At 42.7% G+C, this 20,350-nt stretch overlaps 1 protein-coding gene across 1 annotated transcript in view; it reads right to left on the reverse strand.

Annotated features, from left to right (window-relative positions):
• The window catches only part of LOC136866791 (acetylcholinesterase), a 565,008-nt gene extending 545,148 nt beyond the window's left edge, over positions 1-19,860 (reverse strand). The window contains exon 1 of the mRNA XM_067143897.2: positions 18,762-19,860. Within this exon, the coding sequence (XP_066999998.1) occupies positions 18,762-19,860 (1,099 nt within the window). The remainder of the gene's footprint in view (positions 1-18,761) is intronic.
• Positions 19,861-20,350: the final 490 nt, after the last annotated feature.

Below are 20,350 nucleotides of genomic sequence, written 5' to 3' on the forward strand. Positions count from 1 at the left end.
ATGGTGGAAAAGCTTCGGACCCGCCCCGAGAGTTAAACTGCTGAGCTAGCAAGAAAAGAAGTTATTAATCGGCCATTACCTTCTTGTTGAACTGCTGCCCGAAGGAAGAGGCGCTTCCCGCCCCCTGCTATGTACTTTACACACTGAAAGATGTTACTGAAGTGGCGCAGAGACCCTAAAATCAGCAATTTATATACTCTCGCAGAAAGTTCGAGGCGTTTCAGGAAGGAAAACACCCGCCCACAAACATTTTATTGGTGGATAAAGAAAACCCCTACACAAGATGAAGAAGAGACACATTATTGGTGGAAAATTAATTAAAGAAATTCGGGATTGGCTAAATTCAAAACAAGGGGAAAGAAAGGGTTAATATTGCCAACTTAAACAATGACTGAAAGAAATTTAGCAAAGAACAAACTTTTGAAATTAAATTTTCTCCAAAAATACAGTTCTTTCACTTCGCACTAGGGTGCACCGTTGTAGTTCTTCAGTAGTGTCCTCTAGAAGCGAATGTTCACACTTCTTACTACAAGCAAAACATAAATACGTCGAAAACAACACAGTTCAGAAACTTCAAAATTTCCAAGTAGTGACATCTACAGGATAACTTGAAAATTAACACATAAGACAAAGTTCAGACTTCTTCCAGTAGGGGGGTTTCTTTTTTTTGTTTTTGCTAGTTGCTTTACGTCGCACCGACACAGATAGGTCTTATGGCGACGATGGGACAAGGAAGGGCTAGGAGTTGGAAGGGAGCGGCCGTGGCCTTAATTAAGGTACAGCCCCAGCATTTGCCTGGTGTGAAAATGGGAAACCACGGAAAACCATTTTCAGGGCTGCCGACAGTGGGGTTCGAACCTACTATCTCCCGAATACTGGATACTGGCCGCAATTAAGCGACTGCAGCTATCGAGCTCGGTTAGGGGGGGTTTCAACTGGCGCAAGGTTTGAATTAGCGGCGTGGAGGTGTACCGCCCGGTACAATTCCCACTAAACTTAGTGAATAAGATCTAGAGGGCCCATGATGCTTCGCAGCATTCGTTATAAACAGGTCAGATAATTCGTCTGTCGTAGTCACATTGTTTGTCTGTCCTTTTCAATGGTTTTATGAATATTTAATAAGTGCGTTATGGTATGCCGCAGTTCGTTGTCAGACTTCATCGATTTTGACGTACTCATGCCGTCTATTTGGTAAAATTCGATCCATATATTCACTTATTTTTAATCCTGCAGTTCTTGATGTAAAGCTTTGTATTGTGCCGTAGAAAGCAGTGGCATTTCTTCTATATAGAACAGTTGTCTTGTGATCTCATAGGTTAGTCTCGAAGTAGCGTTTTTTTTCCCAGGCAGAAAACTTTCTTTAAGATTCATAGCCTTCACTCTTTCTATTGCAACTAGGTTATCCTACGATAGGTGTTCCCAGATAATGTCTCTGGCATATGTCATTAAGGGGTCTGTTTGTAAGTAGACCCTTTTTCTCCAATTAATCAACTCGGTGATTTTTATGATCAAATAATTGGAACAGAATTAATGACTGCTTACGCATAATCTGAATCTATGACTGCTGCTAATAAATTAGCCTGGTTTTCTACAAGGAAGCTAAATTATGGCGTGGGCATGTATAGCATAAAATTCAGACGATTCTGCTATAAAACTGAATTTGTTTTGGAAAACAGTATTAAATTTTGAAGTTTTTCTTACAATTTGCTTTACGTCGCACCGACACAGATAGGTCTTATGGCGATGACGGGATAGGAAAAACCTTGGAGTGAGAAGGAAGCGGCCGTGGCCATAACACAGCTCCAGCATTTGCCTGGTGTAAAAATGGGATAACACAGAAAACTATCTTTAGGACTGTCGACTGTGGGGCTCGAACCCACTATCTTCCAGATGCAAGCTCCGAGCTGAGGGGCGCCCCTAACCGCACGGCCAACTCGCCCGGTTATTTTGAAGTTTATCTACTCTAAACGGGAGGTCGCTTTCAGGGCCACATAATATTCTTCGCTATGAAGCACTCTTTCTTTTATATATATGTGCAGTCCTCAGCCCAAAGGCTGGTTGGATCCTCAACAGCTTCACCATTAGCTGTCATAGATGGCCTAGGCATCACTCAATAGGCGTACTAGGAAAATGAGGAGAAAGGTAGTTTCTCGTTGCTTTCCTCAATGAGCCAGAAGTTGCTATTACATATCAGCCTGCCAAGCCCACTGAAATTCATGCACTAATCGACCCTATGAGCAACATGTTCACACCATTCAGAGCAGGGACAGGCTGAATAAGAAATGGAATTACTAGCATCAATCATACCTCAGTCACCTTCATATTGTCAAAGCTAAGGATAAGACTGAGACAAATCAATGAAATGAACAAATTTGCTCTAGCCCTTGCCAGAAGGCATAGTGCACTGTAAACACTAGGTCTTGCCAGCGAAGGCAACACTCTTTCTCATGTATCACTATTGAGGCGTCAGTAAACCGCTTTTCCTGCCGCGCGTTAGCAGGGCTGCTTCCTTCCTATACTGGTGATAAGTAACGCGAACGGGACGGCCCCTCGGCTAGGCAAACCTTCAATATTTCGTTTCCTTTTTGTCGTATTAATTTGCTTAGCGTCGCACTGACACAGATGGTTCTTGTGGTGACTACGCGATACAGAAAGGCTAGGAATGGGGATGAAGAAACCGCGGCCTTAAGATACAGCCCCAGTATTTGCCTGGTTTAAAAATGGGAAACCACAGAAATCCATCTTCAGGGTTACCCGAATACAAACTGATAGCAACGCGACCCAAACCGCGCGGCCACTTGGTCGGTGGTAATATTTGAGTATGTGTTTGTTGAGTCTTCAGCCCGAAGGCTTGTTAGATTCTCAATAGATTCAGTATCAGCTGTCATAAATAACCTAGGTGTCACAGAATAGGCGTACTAGGGAAATGAGAAGTGGTTTCCCGTTGTTCCCTCCAGGCGGACTGGCTGAATAAGGAATGGTGTTACTAACGTCGCTCACATCCCAGTTACCTTCATATTCTCAAAGCCAAGGATGAGACAGATCAATAAAAGTAAAGAAATTATCATAGCCCATCCCAGACATAGTGAATTATTCAGTATTTTCTTCTTCTTCTCCTTCTACTTATTAATTTATTATTATTATTATTATTATTATTATTATTATTATTATTATTATTATTATTATTATTATTGTACTACTTGTTCTCCTTCCTCCTACTCCTCTTCTTAGCCTTTTCCACATTTACTGGGAGCGGTATTTGATATGGATTTCGTCCAATTTTACGGCCGAATGTACTTACTGATGCCAACTATATGTATTCGCTATTGCGTGCTTCTGTAGTGATTTGTAGTGTGATGTGATGTTTTGTGTGTACGAACAGAAGTGCGTTAAGACGATTATCAACATCCAACCCCCAGGCCAGAGGTATCAATCATAGGCAGTAATAATCCCCGGCCCTCCCGGGAATCGAACCCGGGACACTCTGAACTAAAGCCCAGTACGTTGACCATTCAGCCAAAAAGCTGGACAGTGAGTATTTCAATATAGTGTAGGCTATATTGAAAGTCCTAAGAAAACTTTCTGAAAGCTGTTTTGTTTCGGATATACCATGACCTAATTATTACGCTAGTTGACCAAGTTAAGCTACCTACTATCGACTGTATACAATCAATATTTTATGTGTTCTAAGTTACGGAATGGGAACAGACTTCTTCAGGATCTACTTAACTCACTGTTTCAAAACATGAACTGCTTAGTAACTGTACAGATGTACGGTTTCCCTGACCACATTCAAGGGAATATGATAATGAATATCATAAAAATGTGAAATCATTCCTCCTCGTCGTTGTTGGCATATTTGAAGAGTTAGATGCATCACTGTCCGCCTCTGTGGTGTAGTGGTTAGTGTGATTAGCTGCCACTCCCAGAGGCCCGGATTCGATTCCCAGCTCTGCCACGAAATTTTAAAAGTTGTACGACGGCTGGAACGGGGTCCACTCAGCCTCAGGAGGTCAGCTGAATAGATGGGGGTTCGATTCCCTCCTCAGCTATCCTCGAAGTGGTTTTCCGTTATTTCCCACTTCTCCTCCAGGCAAATGTCGGGATGGTACCTAACTTAAGGCCACGGCCGCTTCCTTCCCTCTTCCTTGTCTATCCCTTCCAATTTTCCCACCCATTCACAAGGCTCCTGTTCAGAATAGAAGGTGAGGCCGCCCGGGCGAGGTACTGGCCCTCCACTCCAGTTGTATACCCGAGCCGAAGTCTCATGCTCCAGGACACTGCCCTTGAGGCTGTAGAGGCGGGATCCTTTGCCGAGTCCGAGGGAAAAACCAACCCTCGAGAGTGAATGAATTAAGAAAGAAAGAAAGAAAGAAAGAATCTGGGCAGCCTTATAGCATCTGATGGAAGATGTCAAAGGGAAATAGTACCCAGAAGAGCAGAGACAAAATAAGTATTTATTAAAACGAAAATTATATTGACAACTGAAGTCATATCGCAAACAACATGGACGAGATTTATAAAAATGTACGTTTGGAGTGTCACTGCATACAGAACAGAACGTGAACCCTCAGATAAACTGAAGAGAATGACTAAGAAAATTTCAGATGTGGTTGTGACAGCATATGTTGCAAGTATCTTGGACAGAGAGGAAAACGAGGATGATAATGGTGTTTGTTGTTTAAAGGGACCTATCAGCTAGGTCATCGGGCCCTAATGATACAAGGTGCAACGAAATGAACATTACGACTTCAAAATGTATCCACTGACTAGAATTTAAAACGAATGATTATGAAGAAACGATACTGAAACAAAACCGATCAGCGGATCCAATTCACAATGTCTAAATTACTGGGATGATGCTTATTATCTAAAGAGGTCCAAGATCCAAGTCATCGCCCTCATAATGGTACAAATCACTGGTAAAGCAGAACTATGGTGAACCCCCTATAGTGGTACTAATCACAGGTAACGTAGACTGATGGTGTGTCTCGTATGGTGGTATTAATTACAGGTAATGTAGACCCATGGTATCAGATCAAAATCAGATCAAAAATTAGAAATATGGCCTTTCAGGCGTTTGTTCTATTAACCAGCATTTCGTCCTAGGTCTGACACTAGACTCCTCAGAGTGGGACGTGTCAGACCCCACTCACTGATGCTGGGGTGTATGCAGGTGAAGGAAGGAAAGGAAACGTAAGTTATTTCATTCCCGCCGCGAGTGCGGCGGGCGGGCCATTAGCCGAACTAGCGGCTCTTGGGCCTTGCGAATGAGAAAGGGAGAGTGAGATGAACAAAATCTAGCGGGTATGTTATGCACATACGTAAAATAATATGTAGAATGTCCCAGCGCAGAAGGGTACAATTGAAACAGAAAATTGTGAAAGTCCTGCAGCATTGCTTACATTGCACTACTATAACGTAAAATAAACAGAATTGGCATGCAGCTCTTCTTACGCTGCAATGTTAACTCTAGACATAACGAAAAAGGAGGAAATTAGAAGAGAGTGTTCAGCTGTCCTTCGGAGTACGTCGGTAGCAAGTGCGATAAAATCGCACAAAAGAAACCATAGAGACGTAGCGAATAGTAATGCACGTGAAAGACACTTTATTGCACTTGGTAAAAACAATCATTGAGGCCGCTTGTGGCGCCGGATCGTCGAGGGTGGACAAGAGGAGCAGTACCGCACCCAGGAGCATCGGGAAAACAAAACATGAGTGGTCTAGGATCGGGAGGGGCGACAGGAAAGTTGGGGGTTGGGGAGCAGGTAGGTAAACCGATTGCGGGGGAGGGGTGGGTGGCGGGTCCGGTCGAGGGCGACGAGGAGAATTGATGGGAGGTGAGCACACAGTTCGGGGTGGGGAGCGAGAATGCTCCACGCGGTAGTGCCGATGACGGATGCGGACGCCAGAGGTGATCAATTTGTGGACGTCTTCATCGGACGGGAGTTGGAGGCGTACCATAAACGTTGGGCTAGCATTGTTGTAGATACGGAACATTCGAAGTGCCGGAACGCCTACCATGTGGAGTTCCCCCAATATGTCCTGTTCCGTGATGGCAGGGTCGATGCCACGAAGGACGCAGCTCGAAGACGGAGGCCGGTGCAGAACTGCGGCAGCGGCAGACTCTCCTTGGGAAGCTGGCTGAGCAGTGACGGTGGCAGCTGTGGTGGTGGTAGGGGGCTGTTGGGGACTGGGCAATGTGACGGATGGGGTGAGGGCAGGGGTGGACATGATGGGTGAGGGGTGACTAATTGTAGGAGGAAGAGTGGAAGTACTCGGGAGGGTAAGTGCAGAATGGGTGGAGGTGGTAGTAGTAGTAGTGAGGGTGGTCGTTACAGAGGTGGGGAGCGGTGGGAAATGCTGGAGTGTGCGAGGGGGACATAGATAAACGCTGGGAGGTTCGCCGGGGTCAGAGCGTAACTGTTGAAGGATGAACTCAGGAGTAGGAACCACCTTATAAAGCCGTCCGTTGATGTTTACTCCACTGGTTTGGAGGGCTGTCGTGTCGACGTGATCAAAGAATTGCACCACGATCTGCATTGACATGTCATTAGTGATGCGATCATGTAGCCGCCTGACTGCTCGGATGGGAAGAACGTCGAAAAGCTGATTTTCGTCGATAGCGGGGTCCACACCAAGAATAAGATGAAAAGTCATGGTGAATAGGGAATGCGACAGCCAACGAGGCGTCTGCCCGTTTAATTATGCTTGGGCCGACTGAGTGTGCGCAGAGAAGAGGGCCACCCAGCCGAAAAAAGTGTGGACATGTGAAGGATATGTTGATCGACGATCCTTGCAGGTGAACTTATCAGAAGCCTTTTATGAGGCACAGTCTGATAACTGCATACGGGAGATAAGACTCCACAATGGAATTTATGCCCGCCTAGCAATTCCAAATGGAAATTCCAAGTCCCCATGGAGGGAGTTAGACATCTTTCCACCAATAGAGCATATCAAAATCAGATCAAAAATTAGAAATATGGCCTTTCAGGCGTTTGCTCTATTAACCAGCATTTCGTCCTAGGTCTGACACTAGACTCCTCAGAGTGGGACGAAATGCTGGTTAATAGATCAAACGCCTGAAAGGCCAAATTTCTAATTTTTGATCTGATTTTGATATGCTCTATTGGTGGAAAGATGTCCAATTCCCTCCATGGGGACTTGGAATTTCCATTTGGACCCATGGTATGTCAAACACAATGGCACCACTCGCAGTTAACATAAGCCCATGGTGTTTCGCACATAAGGGCACTACTCAAAAGCAACGCATACCCATGGTGTTCCTCACACAATGGGTCTAATCACTGGCGCCGGTATTCCCGTGGTGTTCCTCACTTAGTGGAATTAATCAGAGGCCACGTATACTCGTGGTGTTGCTCACATAGTGGTACAAACCATCGGCACTGTGGACCCACAGTGTGCATGACATTATGGTAACGCCCTCAGGTAACAAATCCCATGGTGATCTTCAGAGAATGGAACTACTCTCAGATAACGCAGACCCATGATTATCTTCACATCGTAGCACTAAGCACGGGCGCCAGCCAAACCCGTGGTGTTCCTCACATTGTGGTACTAATCGCAATAAAGTCGACCCATGACGTTCCTCACATAATGGTACTAATCACAAGTAGTCTCATGGTTCTAAAATCAGCATCCCTTGGTGCCCCTTTTAGTAGCCTCTTACGACAGGCGGGATATATCATGGGTGTATTTTTCGTCTGCGACCACCACCCAGAGAGGGTTGTGTGTTTGGTCCGAGACAGCAATTTTATTTCGCTCAACTCCCCCGGCAAACAGGTCAGGAACCCCCTGTCCGCAACCTGGGACGCACCACATGGGTGTATCACCTCTCCCCCTGCTACGCCAGCGTAGTAGGTTCGTGGAGAGAGCAGAAAGAATCAAGAGATGTTGCTAAGCAACATCGCAAAACCTGCTGCATATTGTTGAAATTAGAATATTAACAGAAACGAAACAGAAGGAATGGTGTGTAAAATGAGATTGAAAAATGACAGGTGCTGGTGGTTAGAGAGGCATGATTAAAATTAGGCAACAAAATAGAATATCTAGGAGCTATATTAGCATTCTAAGTTAAGTGAAAGGGACAAACAAGACGAGCAAAAACAAAAGAGTTGGTCGTTCTATCTACCACGAGATATTTATAGAGGAAGATGCCTAATATTCACTCTAGTAGTGAGAGCATTGTATAGGAAATATACGGCATTGAAGAAGGTAGTAAAGATATAGATGTAATAGCTAACAAGTTCTGCAAAATAATAATGAGTCTACCAGAATGTGCAACCAGTAGTGGAGTAAAAATTATGTGAAGTTAAAAGTGCACAAATATACATATCTAAAAATGTAATAAAATGTTGTCTAAGATTAAAGAGGGAAAACGGGAAAGAAATATTGAGTAATAGGTCTAGGATTCAAAAAATCTAAGGTAAGGTAAGGGTGTATTCTGCCCGAAGGCAGGTCCGAAATTCCGCAGAGGTGTGCCTGAGCCGAAGTTTACGTACGGTAGGATGGCCAGTTCATTTTCGCTCCTCCATTCCCTTACCCCCCACCAACAGCGCGTGGCAACCCATCCATACCTTGACCACGCCCAATGTTGCTTAACTTCGGAGATCTCATGTGATCCCGTGTTTCAACACGGCTACGGCCATTGGCAAAAAATCTAATAAGATGTAAAATGGATATAAAACTACTATTAGATATAATTATAATGTTGAATGCATTCACAGACAAAAAAAATGTATAAAGATTATCTGAAATCGGTGTCTCAAATAAACTGAATCACATTAAATAAATATTATTTCCTTAGTATTTCGTGATCGGGAACTAGGAAAAGAGAATATTCTACATAGACAAACAATCGATCAACTGGTATAAGTCACACTAATTAGTGCGCCACGCTACTGCAAGGATGTTGAAGATAGAATACCCAGAAGAAGACCTAGAGCAGTATTCCTCGATAGCATCATAGAAGGACGACCTTATCAATGAATCAAACAACTGGTTGGATAGAAGAAGTACATCACTTCCACATGGCCAACCGCGAACATTTCAGTTGTTGATGTTGATGTTGATGTTGATGTTGATGTTGATGTTGATGTTGATGTTGATGTTGATGTTGATGTTGATGTTGATGTTGTTGTTGTTGTTGTTGTTGTTGTTGACGACGACGACAATTGTGTTTATTTACACTCGTGAGGTCAATTAAGGAGTTGTCAAATATTAGAGGCATTTACTCGAGTTTAGAAAGTCAAGCAATACGGTTGAGAAATGTGTACATTTGTCCACACGACACTTCACTATCTAAGGTAAATGTAATTTTGGAAGGTCCCAAGGCCTTATATGAACTGTATGGATGACAGGTTTATGTCGTATCTGGTGTACGTGTATATTCTGTACTATGATTTCAGTTGCATCGTCAGACGCTTACTTTCTGAGCGTGATCGATTCCCGGCCCTATCGATTGGCATATTACCTCCGTGAATGATGCCAGTTTTTACTAGAAGTATGCCTTTCACAACACAGCATATTGATCAGTATCTATTTTAATAGCCTTCTCACTTAATCTTTCTTATATGGGTACGTACGTGGCAAGGTAAGCGGTTTTAAATATCACTGCGCTGCATTAAATTTAAGATTAATGTCCACGTATTCTTGGAGTGGTTAAAATAAAATTAATGAAATCATTTATTTATTTGTACCAATGTCTGGATCCTTGGCTGAATGGACAGCACTGAAGCCTTCGGTTCAGAGGGCTCTAGGTTTGATTCGCGATTGGTTCGGGAATTTTAATCATATGTGGTTGTTTCGTTTCGTTTCGGTTCTTTTCAAAAATATCATGTGGTTTGACCAGGATTCGAAACAAGGCCGCCTTGGTGAAGAGCCAGTGACAGTGTCACTCATACCCCGTAGCACTATATTGTTTAGTATTTTACATTATTTTAACCATGATTTAGTATCACACGCTAATATGAAATGGTATTACTATCTCGATATCCGTTGCTCATTGGGAATAGTCATAAATAAAGCCCAGTCCACAAGAGCCGTTTTGTAATTTATCATAGACCATAAAGATAAACATTCGGTTATGAAATCAGTCTATGATATCAGAAGACATAGCTCTTCAGATAGTTGCGGGCATTAACTCCTCCTCTGATTACAGAACATCTACTAATCCGTTCAAAGTGCTCCTGCGTCATTCACAGCTAAAACCGCATTTGCCAGTGAGGGATAGTGAGAGTAAACTTGAGATCAGGTCTGGCAACTTCCATATCGTAGGATCAGTCGATCACATTGTATATCTCAGATCCCAGAGAGCTGTTCAAAAGCATTGTAATTATTGACATCTTAACAAGCAATTCAGTTACTGGAATTTATATTTGAGGATCAAATCTTAATTTCTTTAAAATATAAATATTACATATAAATTTTATAATTTCTTTATCCCATTCTAGAAGTTCAAGAATCAAATCAATTTACTGTTTTAGCGGGAAGTACAACAAAGCAAGCAAAGTCTTAACAGTAATCAAAAGGAAAATGAAAGAGTTTCGAACCTATCGAGGTATGAAATGAGGGTGGAAGGGGGGGGGGCGGTAGCGACAAAATCCTGGAAAGGACCACGAAGGGCGTGGAATTGAAAGACTCCCAAGGCCTTGCAAACTTAACTGCTTGGGTTAGAAGAGAACAAGAGTTGACCAAGGAAGGTGCGATAACATAAAACAAAGATGAAAGTAGTGAGAAGGCTGACACAAGTAAGAGAGAGAAGGCTTATTTAAACTTCTTTGTGACAGCCCGCTTGTAATCTGTTGCCAAAATTAGCTTTATATTGGGTGGGAGATCATTAAAAGCAATATGACTGGTGTAAGTCTAGGATGGATTAATCATAACTAATAAATTATGTATAATCATCAATACAAGAGATCCAAATCATGAAAGAAATACGAATTAAATAACCCCTTATCAGCGCAAACGCCCGGAACTCGAGTGATCGATAGTACTTGCAAAGACGATGGACGCACACTAAAGTTGTTGTTGTTGTTGTTGTTGTTATTTCTTACGTTCCTTACGACAGTTAACAGTTAAAAGGACTGTAAACGAAAATAATAATTATTTTTGTTGTGATTTATCTTTCTTTCTTTCTTTCTTTCTTTCTTTCTTTCTTTCTTTCTTTCTTTTCGTTTACCCTCTAGGGTTGGTTATTCCCTGGGACTTAGCTAAGGATCCCACCTCTACCGCCTCAAGGGCAGTGTCCCGGAGCGTGAGACTTTGGGTCTGGGGATAAACTGGGGAGGAGGACCAATACCTCGTCCAGATTGCCTCACCTGCTATGCTGAACAGGGGCCTTGTGAGGGGATGGGAAGATTGGAAGGGTTAGACAAGGAAGAGGGAAGGAAGCGGCCGTCGTCTTAAGTTAGGTAGGTACCATTCCGGTATTTATCTGGAGAAGAAGTGGAAAATCACGAGATACCACTTCGAGGATGGCTGAGGTGGATATCGAACCCCACTCCACTCAGTTGACCTCCCGAGGCTGAGTGGACCCCGTTCCATCCCTCGTACCACTTTTTCAAATTTCGTGGCTCAGCCGAGAATCGAACTCGGGCCTCCGGAGGTGGCAGCAAATTATACTAACCACTACACCACAGAGGTGGACTGCTGTGATTTATTTGCGACAAAAAATGCCACATGATCGAGTATAATAAGAAAACGGATTAAAGTGGCACCAGCCAAGCAAGAGGTACGCGATGGCCAACTTAACAAGTACGGACAAGGTCTTATTAAGAGCAATATCCGATACTGTTACTTCACACTGCAATGCTGTTTGAACCTCATAAAAAACAAGGATATCAATCTCGTGCACTTGCGCTGAGAAGATAAATCCAACAGGGCTAATAATCCATAACATGTACAACGCCCCTATTATTATTATTATTATTATTATTATTATTATTATTATTATTATAACACATCTTTGTTTCAGAGTGAGTTAGTTCTGGTATTACGTAAGATCATCGAATAATGGACATGTAAGTGGCATTTATAGTACAGAATTCCTGTCATTTAATACAAAGTGCCTGATCCGCCTGATCGAATTCTTCACCTCTATTAAAAAGCTTATTTTCAAAAGATACCAAAATTCCAAAAGTAAAACTATATATGAGAGAGAAAAAGCATTCGGAGGGTAAAATTTCAATTGAAAATTCATGTTAGCACTTTTGTTACGTTTACAGTAGGTAGGATAAATGCATAGTTTTACAAAGTATTTCTATCAAAACATTTGTAGTTTAAGAAATGTTTGAGAAATAAAGGATGGATTTGGTACTTCATGGAACTTAAACTTTAAACAATTCCATCTCAAAGAGATACAAATATTTATTTATTTATTTATTTATTTATTTATTTATTTATTTATTTATTTATTTATTTATTTATTTATTTATTTATTTATTTATTTATTTATACCATTTCTTTCACGTCGCTCCGACACCTTTTGGCGACGATGGTATAGGAGAGGCCTAGGAGTGGGAGGGAAGCAGCCTGGTCTTAATTAAGTTCATCCCCAACATTTGCCTCATGTGAAAATTGGAAACAACGGAAAACCATCTTCAGGGCTGCCGACAGTGGGGAGAGAGAAATTTCACTACAGCCATCAGAAAACTGACTGTATTTAAATATACAATGATGAAATTTACAGTGAAGGCACAGATATATTACATGAAATCACCGAACACAACAATGTTGTTTCTAGACCCGTGCCCCGGAAATGGCTCCTCATTGACTGCATGGATACGTTATCGTTTAGCCAATTTCCCCCGTGGGATTTGGGGCTTTGTTAGCATCAAACGTGATTTTCAACGCCCTACTTGTCATGGAATAGGGCTTTTATGACGATATCTTTTCCATTCATGTTATGAAGCTTCTTACCATCATAGTCTCAATTTTGATTTTTTTTATTTGGTACTTTTTGGAAATAAGCTTCTCGGTTACCTTTTGTCTAATTGTAGGTTTTCACTTAACTATGCTAGAGGACGTAACCCTCTATGTGGCTCGCCCCATCCCTCCATGGTGTGGAATGAAAACATTTATAAACATACAGATAGATCACGTAACTATAAGGGGCATATTGGAAAATGTAAAATATGCCTCCCATGTTTTAGTAAGCATTAAGGCAGGGATACTAAGTTGCGTTTTTTCTGTCGCATATATAGTTGATCATAGGTAGCCAGATTCACCGATGCAATTATGTAGACAGTCAGACAGGTAGTGCTGGCGAAAAGGAGCATTTGAGGGTGCATGTTTTCAAATGCGGCGCTGTGATGAGTTTTCTGCGTTTGGAAAGGGACATTTTCGTTTGCCGTAGCTCAAAAAGACAAGGGCTACGTATGGCATATCCCGTGTTGAAGTAATCAGTAAGAGTGAAAATACAAACAACGTCTGACGCATCAAAATGTCAAAACTCTTCTCCGTGCAGGCCATGAAGGCTTTTGAACTGGTAGAAGGTAAAGTTTTCCACTATCCGTAACCTCGACACTTAGTGGGGTAGAGTGGTTAGTTTACTGAGCAAGTTGGCCATGCGGTTAGGGTTACGCAGCTGTCAGCTTGCAATCGGGCGATAGTGGGTTCGAACCCAACTGTCGGTAGCCCTGAAAATAGTTTTCCGTAGTTTCCCAATTCCACACCAGGCAAATGCTGGGACTATACTTAAATTAAGGCCACGACACTTCCTTCTCACTCGTAGCCCTTTCCTATCCCATCGTCACCAGAGGACATATGTTTGTCGGTGCGACGTAAAATCCAATCGTAAAAAAGAAAGTGGTTAGTTCTACGCCCAAGAATTAACCTGAGTGAACCTCAGTGCTATGTGCACCTCCGGAAGAGGAAATCTGGTCTCGGACAGGAAGCCCCTTGTAGGACGCATGAGCCTTTCCATATCTTCAACGTTCAGAAAGTTGGCACGACGTTTGTAAATGTGCAGACTCCAGTGTAACTACAAATAATGACATCTCTGAATTTGGTTGCCTGCGACAACTATCTAGGCGACAGAGATGGGTATAGTTACATTTTAAAAAACAATTTGGTGTCACTGTGGTGGTGGTGGTGGTGGTGGTGATGATTATTGTTTTACGAGGAAGTACAACTAGGTAACCATCCTCTGTCTGCCTTGGTGCTTATTAAATCGCGGAACCAACATTGCACATGTGGCCGTTATTGTTATCCTCCAGTCTAGTCAGAAGATATTGTAATAAAATCCTATGTGGGTCATCATATTAAACAAGCAGGCAACCAACAGCTAATGGGATTTTTGGTGCGACAGCCAGCCAGCGTCATTTTCTTTTACTTTTCACCCTGGCGACCACGGTTCAAATCCCCATCAATCCATGTGGTTAATGAGTCACGTTCCTGCAGTTCGGATTCTACGGAAAACTGGCGCTCCCATGGCTATGAACTCTTTATCAAGAGTTCGTAAAACTACAACCTTGCTTGTTTTCGATAATAGGAATGCCTGATAGTTATGATCGTAAAGGTGTCAAGTCTATATGGTCTGATACTGTGGTTAGCTGGTTCGAGTCCCGTTGGTGGAAACATCTTCACCATCAGAATGTTGACCGGCATAGTAGGGGAGGTCGTGGTATACAATTTATAATCACTAGATCATGTGCCAAAATCCTGGATTGAATGCCGAACCTCTCTGCAATGTCCTTATGGAGTAAGGGCATATGACAATGTTTATGTTCGTCCGTCGGATAGAAAAGTTAAGCACTGAACAAACCCCCTGGTGTTATTCGAGAGGAGTAGGCTATTTGCTGACACCGGATTTCACCCTCTCCCTGCCTCATTATCATCATCATCTCATACATGAAGAACAAATAGAAAGACCTTATATCCTGGGATATTCCCAGCATTAAAAACCGTACGCTGAATACTAAATAAAGACAATTAATGGGATACTTTTCCCATACTGACTCGGGGTTACCTGAGATGAAGTCCCTGGTAAGACTCCAATTAGAGTAGAGTTTCAGGATTACTACGGGATTTGGAAAAATTCCAAAGTAAAACAGCACAATTTGTTCTGGATGTTTTTCGATAAGAGAGTAATGTTACGAAAATGTTGCCACCTTAGGTAGTAACAAATAAGGAATTGTCAGGAGCTGTCGTTGGAGAAATGACGTGAAATTTCATTAGAGGACGAATAAGCTTCCGTGGAGCTTTTAAAAGTCTAAAAGATCAAAATATGAAGATAAAGTTGAAATTTAAGTGGACAAATTGGGGCAAATATTAATTTACAGGACGATCAATTACGTATTGGAATAATTTATCATGGGAAATGGTCGATAAATTTCCAACTTTTTGAAATCATCTTAAGAAAAATCTAAGTAAGCAATTGATACAGAATCTACCACCTTGGTGAGAGCCCTAAATGTAGATTAGTGATGACTGATTGGTTGACTGATTGGCCTTATTTAGGATCCTTATTGTGTTTAATTCAATTTTAGGAATTCATACATTTTCGTGAAGATAATTTATGACCTCGTGGATCAGATACCTCCCATATTTTTAAAGTACAGTGTTATTGCTCATGAATGCACGTACGAATAGTTTTACTGCTGGATTATCAGCCTAAGGTTGGTTAGGTCCTCAAATAGCACCATCAAGGGATATATGCGGCTATAGAACGCAGAAACCGATGGTGGTGCCAAAATAAAGCGTAAATGACATGGTGACAAGCGTGGTAGTTAGCCATTGCTTTCCTCACTGGGCCAGAAAGTGTTATTGCAGCCCAGCTACCCCTATAAGTAGCAACCTTCCAAAACTTCTGGACGTACTAGTCGTGCTCATAATGTTATTACTCGTTATCATCAGCTTCCATATTGTCGCAGTCTTAACTGAGACCATGACTTCGGTAGAAGGTACATTTTTCTCTGGTCTGTACCAACAGGCAGGCACAGAACTCCTGCACCCACCAACAAATAGCAACAAGCAAACAGAAAATCAATAGTTTCAACGATTAGTTTTGTTTCAAATTTTAAATATCAATGTTACTCGCTTTACGTCCCACTAACTATTCCTAACGGTTTTCCGGAGACGAGGTGCTGGAATTTTGTCCCACAAGATTTATTTCACGTGTCAGTAAATCTATCGAAACAAGGCTGCCGTGTTTGAGCACCTTGAAATACCACCGGTCTGAGCCAGGATCGAACCTGTCAAGTTCGGGTCAGAAGGCCAGCGCCTCAACTGCCTGAGCCTCCCAGGTCAGCTGTTTAAAATTTTAGAAAAATATAAATTCACGTCCTCATCTCGAGGTGGCGTAGCTCTTTTCAGGTACACCCTCAATGGAGGTAAGCTGTATGAACCCTTATAACCACACACGAGCACTCCTACCAATCGTATATTACATCTGTCAGTATCGCGAATCTAACCCGGCCTTCTGAGGATGGCACTAATTGAGCTAACCGTTACGCTACGGAGGCGAACAGTTTTAGAAATGCAATGCTTTATCAACTCTGAATTTACGTGGCTAATTTTAAATATATATGAGGCTTTCCCAGTGCATAGGGAGCTACGGGCTGAAACTCGGACGTTGATTCAAAGTTTGGATTTTTATGACGATGATAGTGTTGTTTTAAGGGGCCTGGCATTTATGTCATCGGCTGATATTGGTCTGAGGGCTGAAATAGGCCCTGCTAAACCTAGCGATTATACTGTAACTGAGAGGCTGGCCGAGACGTGAAGTAGTTGGGAATGACATGCGTCCAGCCTGCAGGACGTAAAAATTACGAGTTACGTTTTCAATATATTTAACTTTTTACAAGATGGAATAGTTTTGATTCACCAAGACAAACACGAATTTTAGTCCGCATCGGAACCAAGTAGGCCTACATGAAGTGGAGTATTTAAAAATACGTAATAAACCGCAATACTCAAAAAGTTTTATCAGTTAATAATAAACAAGTATTATTGTCGATATAAACAACCATAGAAGAAATTGTCCTTTCGCTCAGATGGTACGGCCTCAGTCTACGGTGTTACACTTCACTTTGTCGTTAGGCATTTTTGTAGCACAGCACCTTATTTATAGCGTCCTTTCTGTTCAAACTCAACACCGCTCAAAGGAGTCCAGAATTTCGTCAACCCGTCTACCGACGTGATTGACAGGTTATCAAAGTAACTTACCACCAGGTTGGAACGGGTCACATACCTGGCTTTAGCACCAACGTATGTCTGCTTTGAAGGCCAAGAATAAAATACAGCAAAATGAGGATGGAAGTAGGCTAAGTTACCAGTCTCCCTATAATATTCCGTGATTGGCTTTACGTCGCTCCGATACAGATAGGTCTTATAACGACGATTGGATAGGAAAAAGTTAGGAGTGGGAGTGAAGTTTTTTTTTTTTGCTAGGGGCTTTACGTCGCACCGACACAGATAGGTCTTATGGCGACGATGGGATAGGATAGGGCTAGGAGTTGGAAGGAAGCGGCCGTGGCCTTAATTAAGGTACAGCCCCAGCATTTGCCTGGTGTGAAAATGGGAAATCACGGAAAACCATCTTCAGGGCTGCCGATAGTGGGATTCGAACCTACTATCCCCCGGATGCAAGCTCACAGCCGCGCGCCTCTATGCGCACGGCCAACTCGCCCGGTTGGGAGTGAAGTAGCCGTGGCCTTAATTAAGGTACATCCCCAGCATTTGCCTGGTTTTAAAATGGGAAACCACAGAAAACGATCGTCAGAACTACCGACAGTGAGGTCCGAACCCGCTATCTCCCGAATGCAAGCTAACAGCTGCGCGCCTCTAATACGTAATACATTTAATACATATGTCAAGGCTATATATGTATCCTCCCTAACGTCAGTATCACTTAAGTTCAATTACACACAGCAACACAGTCAACACACATTCTCTGATACACTTCATTAGTAGGCATATTATGTTTACGGGGCTGTCAAACAAGGTGTTCCAAGCCACTCAAGTGAGATAGAAAAATAATACTGTCCGTAATAATGTAAAAATGATATCAGGTACATGCTTAGGAATTTAATATTCATTGAAGATATACTTTTGTGTTCCTTTACGAAGTATTAGTAGACCTAAAATCTCTTTCTAAAAATATTTTTCCAAAATTTTCGTTTCTCACATGGACATCCTACTTTAACTAAACAGCAGGAATGTAAAACTTGTTTTTTCGCTGGTTTCCTTTTCCCGTATGTCCACAAAAGCATAATGCACACAAACCAGTCAATGTAAACATCTAAACGTCACACGCTCTACTTGATCATCAAAGGTAAAGTTCCCGTAATATCTATAGACTATCAAAGGGATTCGTATAAAGTATGTAGAACACTCTGAATTTCATATTTTGGATACGTAAATTCGGAGAACAAATTCAAATTAAGGAGTTCATTATGAAGAAATGACACACAAATGAGAATGGAAACGAATTATCCATGGCTTATAACGAATAACTTATACTAAATACTTAATAGTAGTTATGAATGGATAACTATTCCTAAGAAATCTCATTGCTCTTTTAATAACGGTATTTCATACAACTGCGCAAGTTACTGGAATGTTAAAAATGGCACAGCTACATTTCAGTATGTGTTCTGGGGTTTAGAAACACATCATTATGTGCCTAAATTTGAACATGCATAAGTTATCTTTAAATTACAGCCCCTAGGAAAGTTTAAAACCATTCAAGATGCATTCTAAAGATAATTCTCATGCTTTTAAAAATGTAATATTCCTACCTTCATCTTGATTACTTCCGATGAGTATTTCAGTGTCATGGAAGTCACCATCTTTAAGTAGCTGTATGGGGTGTTTGGGTAGGAAGACCCCGTCAATGGTAGGCGCTGAAGGGAAGCCCAGTATTCCCCAGTAAGAGTTCCACTGCTGGAGGGAGATGGTCTTGGGATCGACGGCTCGTAAACAGGCCATCACTTTGCTTGGAGCATCCACAAGCTGAGTAGCATTACACCCACAGTCGTCGACGAGTACTTTGGCAATATCCGCGGCCTTCTCTCCAGTCATGTAGCTCCAGGGTGCATTCAGAGTGCCAGACTGCATGATTCCTCGCCTCGCCAAGCCACGGGTCACGGGAGACAGAAGGTGCAGACTCACGGATCCTCCTCCGGCGGACTCGCCAAACAACGTGATCAGATCCGGATTCCCGCCAAACGCGGCCGCATTATCCCGTAACCAACGAATAGCCAATGCTTGATCCCATAGGCCCATGTTTCCTGGAGCCTCCTCACTGTCCCCTCCGAAGTACGGACTCAGGTACAAGAACCCAAACGCTCCCACGCGATACTGCATGGAGGCAACGATGACATCACTGGTGGCGGCTACAATGTCGGCGTCGTAGACGTCCAGCGTGGAAGTGCCGCTCATGTAACCGCCACCATAGATCCAGACGAGAACTGGCACCTTGGGCCTTTCACGTCCTCCATGTCGGAGACGAAGCCTCTGTGGGACCCAGAGGTTAAGGTAGAGACAGTCCTCAGAGATATTTGTGTTGGGGTTCCACATCTCTTCACCTTCAAACCCCGGGAAGTACTCATACCGCTCTTGGAAGCAGCTGTTGGGAAGTGCGGTCGCGTCCAGCACGCCGTGCCATGGATCCACTGGGACTGGTCGTCGGAAGCGTAAAGGGCCAACAGGAGGTTTGGCGAAAGGAATTCCAGTAAATATATGCACCTCACGGCCCAGTACCATCTTGGAGAAACCTCGCACTAATCCACTGAGGGTCTCCACAATCAAAGGGTCAGAGTGGTACGTATTGTTACAAAGCACAGTGCCACCACATAGAAGTAGGCACAATGCCACCAACTTTGCTAAACTGTGCATTCTCACAAAATTCAACAAGCAGGCTAATTAAAATCAATCATCGATGATGTAATACCGCCATCCATTGTAAGAAACATATATATAATGATTTCAAATAAATTTGAACAGTATTTTTGCGAACAAATTTGTCTCATAATTTTTACTAATTTTTAATTACGATATGTTTTTAATTGTTTAAATCGCTTCTATTCCCTAAGTTGCTAGTATTGATCACATTGGTGAATTAGGCTCTGCACCTATCGAGAGTGCGGAACGCCATGAGTTTCGGCTCGGCTATGGTTAGCGCGTGTCTCTACCGGCCGGCAGCGAGGACGCACTGCTGCCTGCCAGGGACGGAGCGAGCCAGGCCCGGAGAGCATCCCGTGCGCCATGGCGCAGGCGCTCGTCCAGCGTACTACGAGCGGGAGCGACGTGTGTGCTTACACATCAGTCGATAACATCCGCCTTGCAGCCGCTCCACAGACCTGCTTTATTACTATCACAACAAAAA

Source organism: Anabrus simplex, chromosome 3 (genome assembly GCF_040414725.1).
Source record: "Anabrus simplex isolate iqAnaSimp1 chromosome 3, ASM4041472v1, whole genome shotgun sequence".
Classification (NCBI taxonomy): domain Eukaryota; kingdom Metazoa; phylum Arthropoda; class Insecta; order Orthoptera; family Tettigoniidae; genus Anabrus; species Anabrus simplex.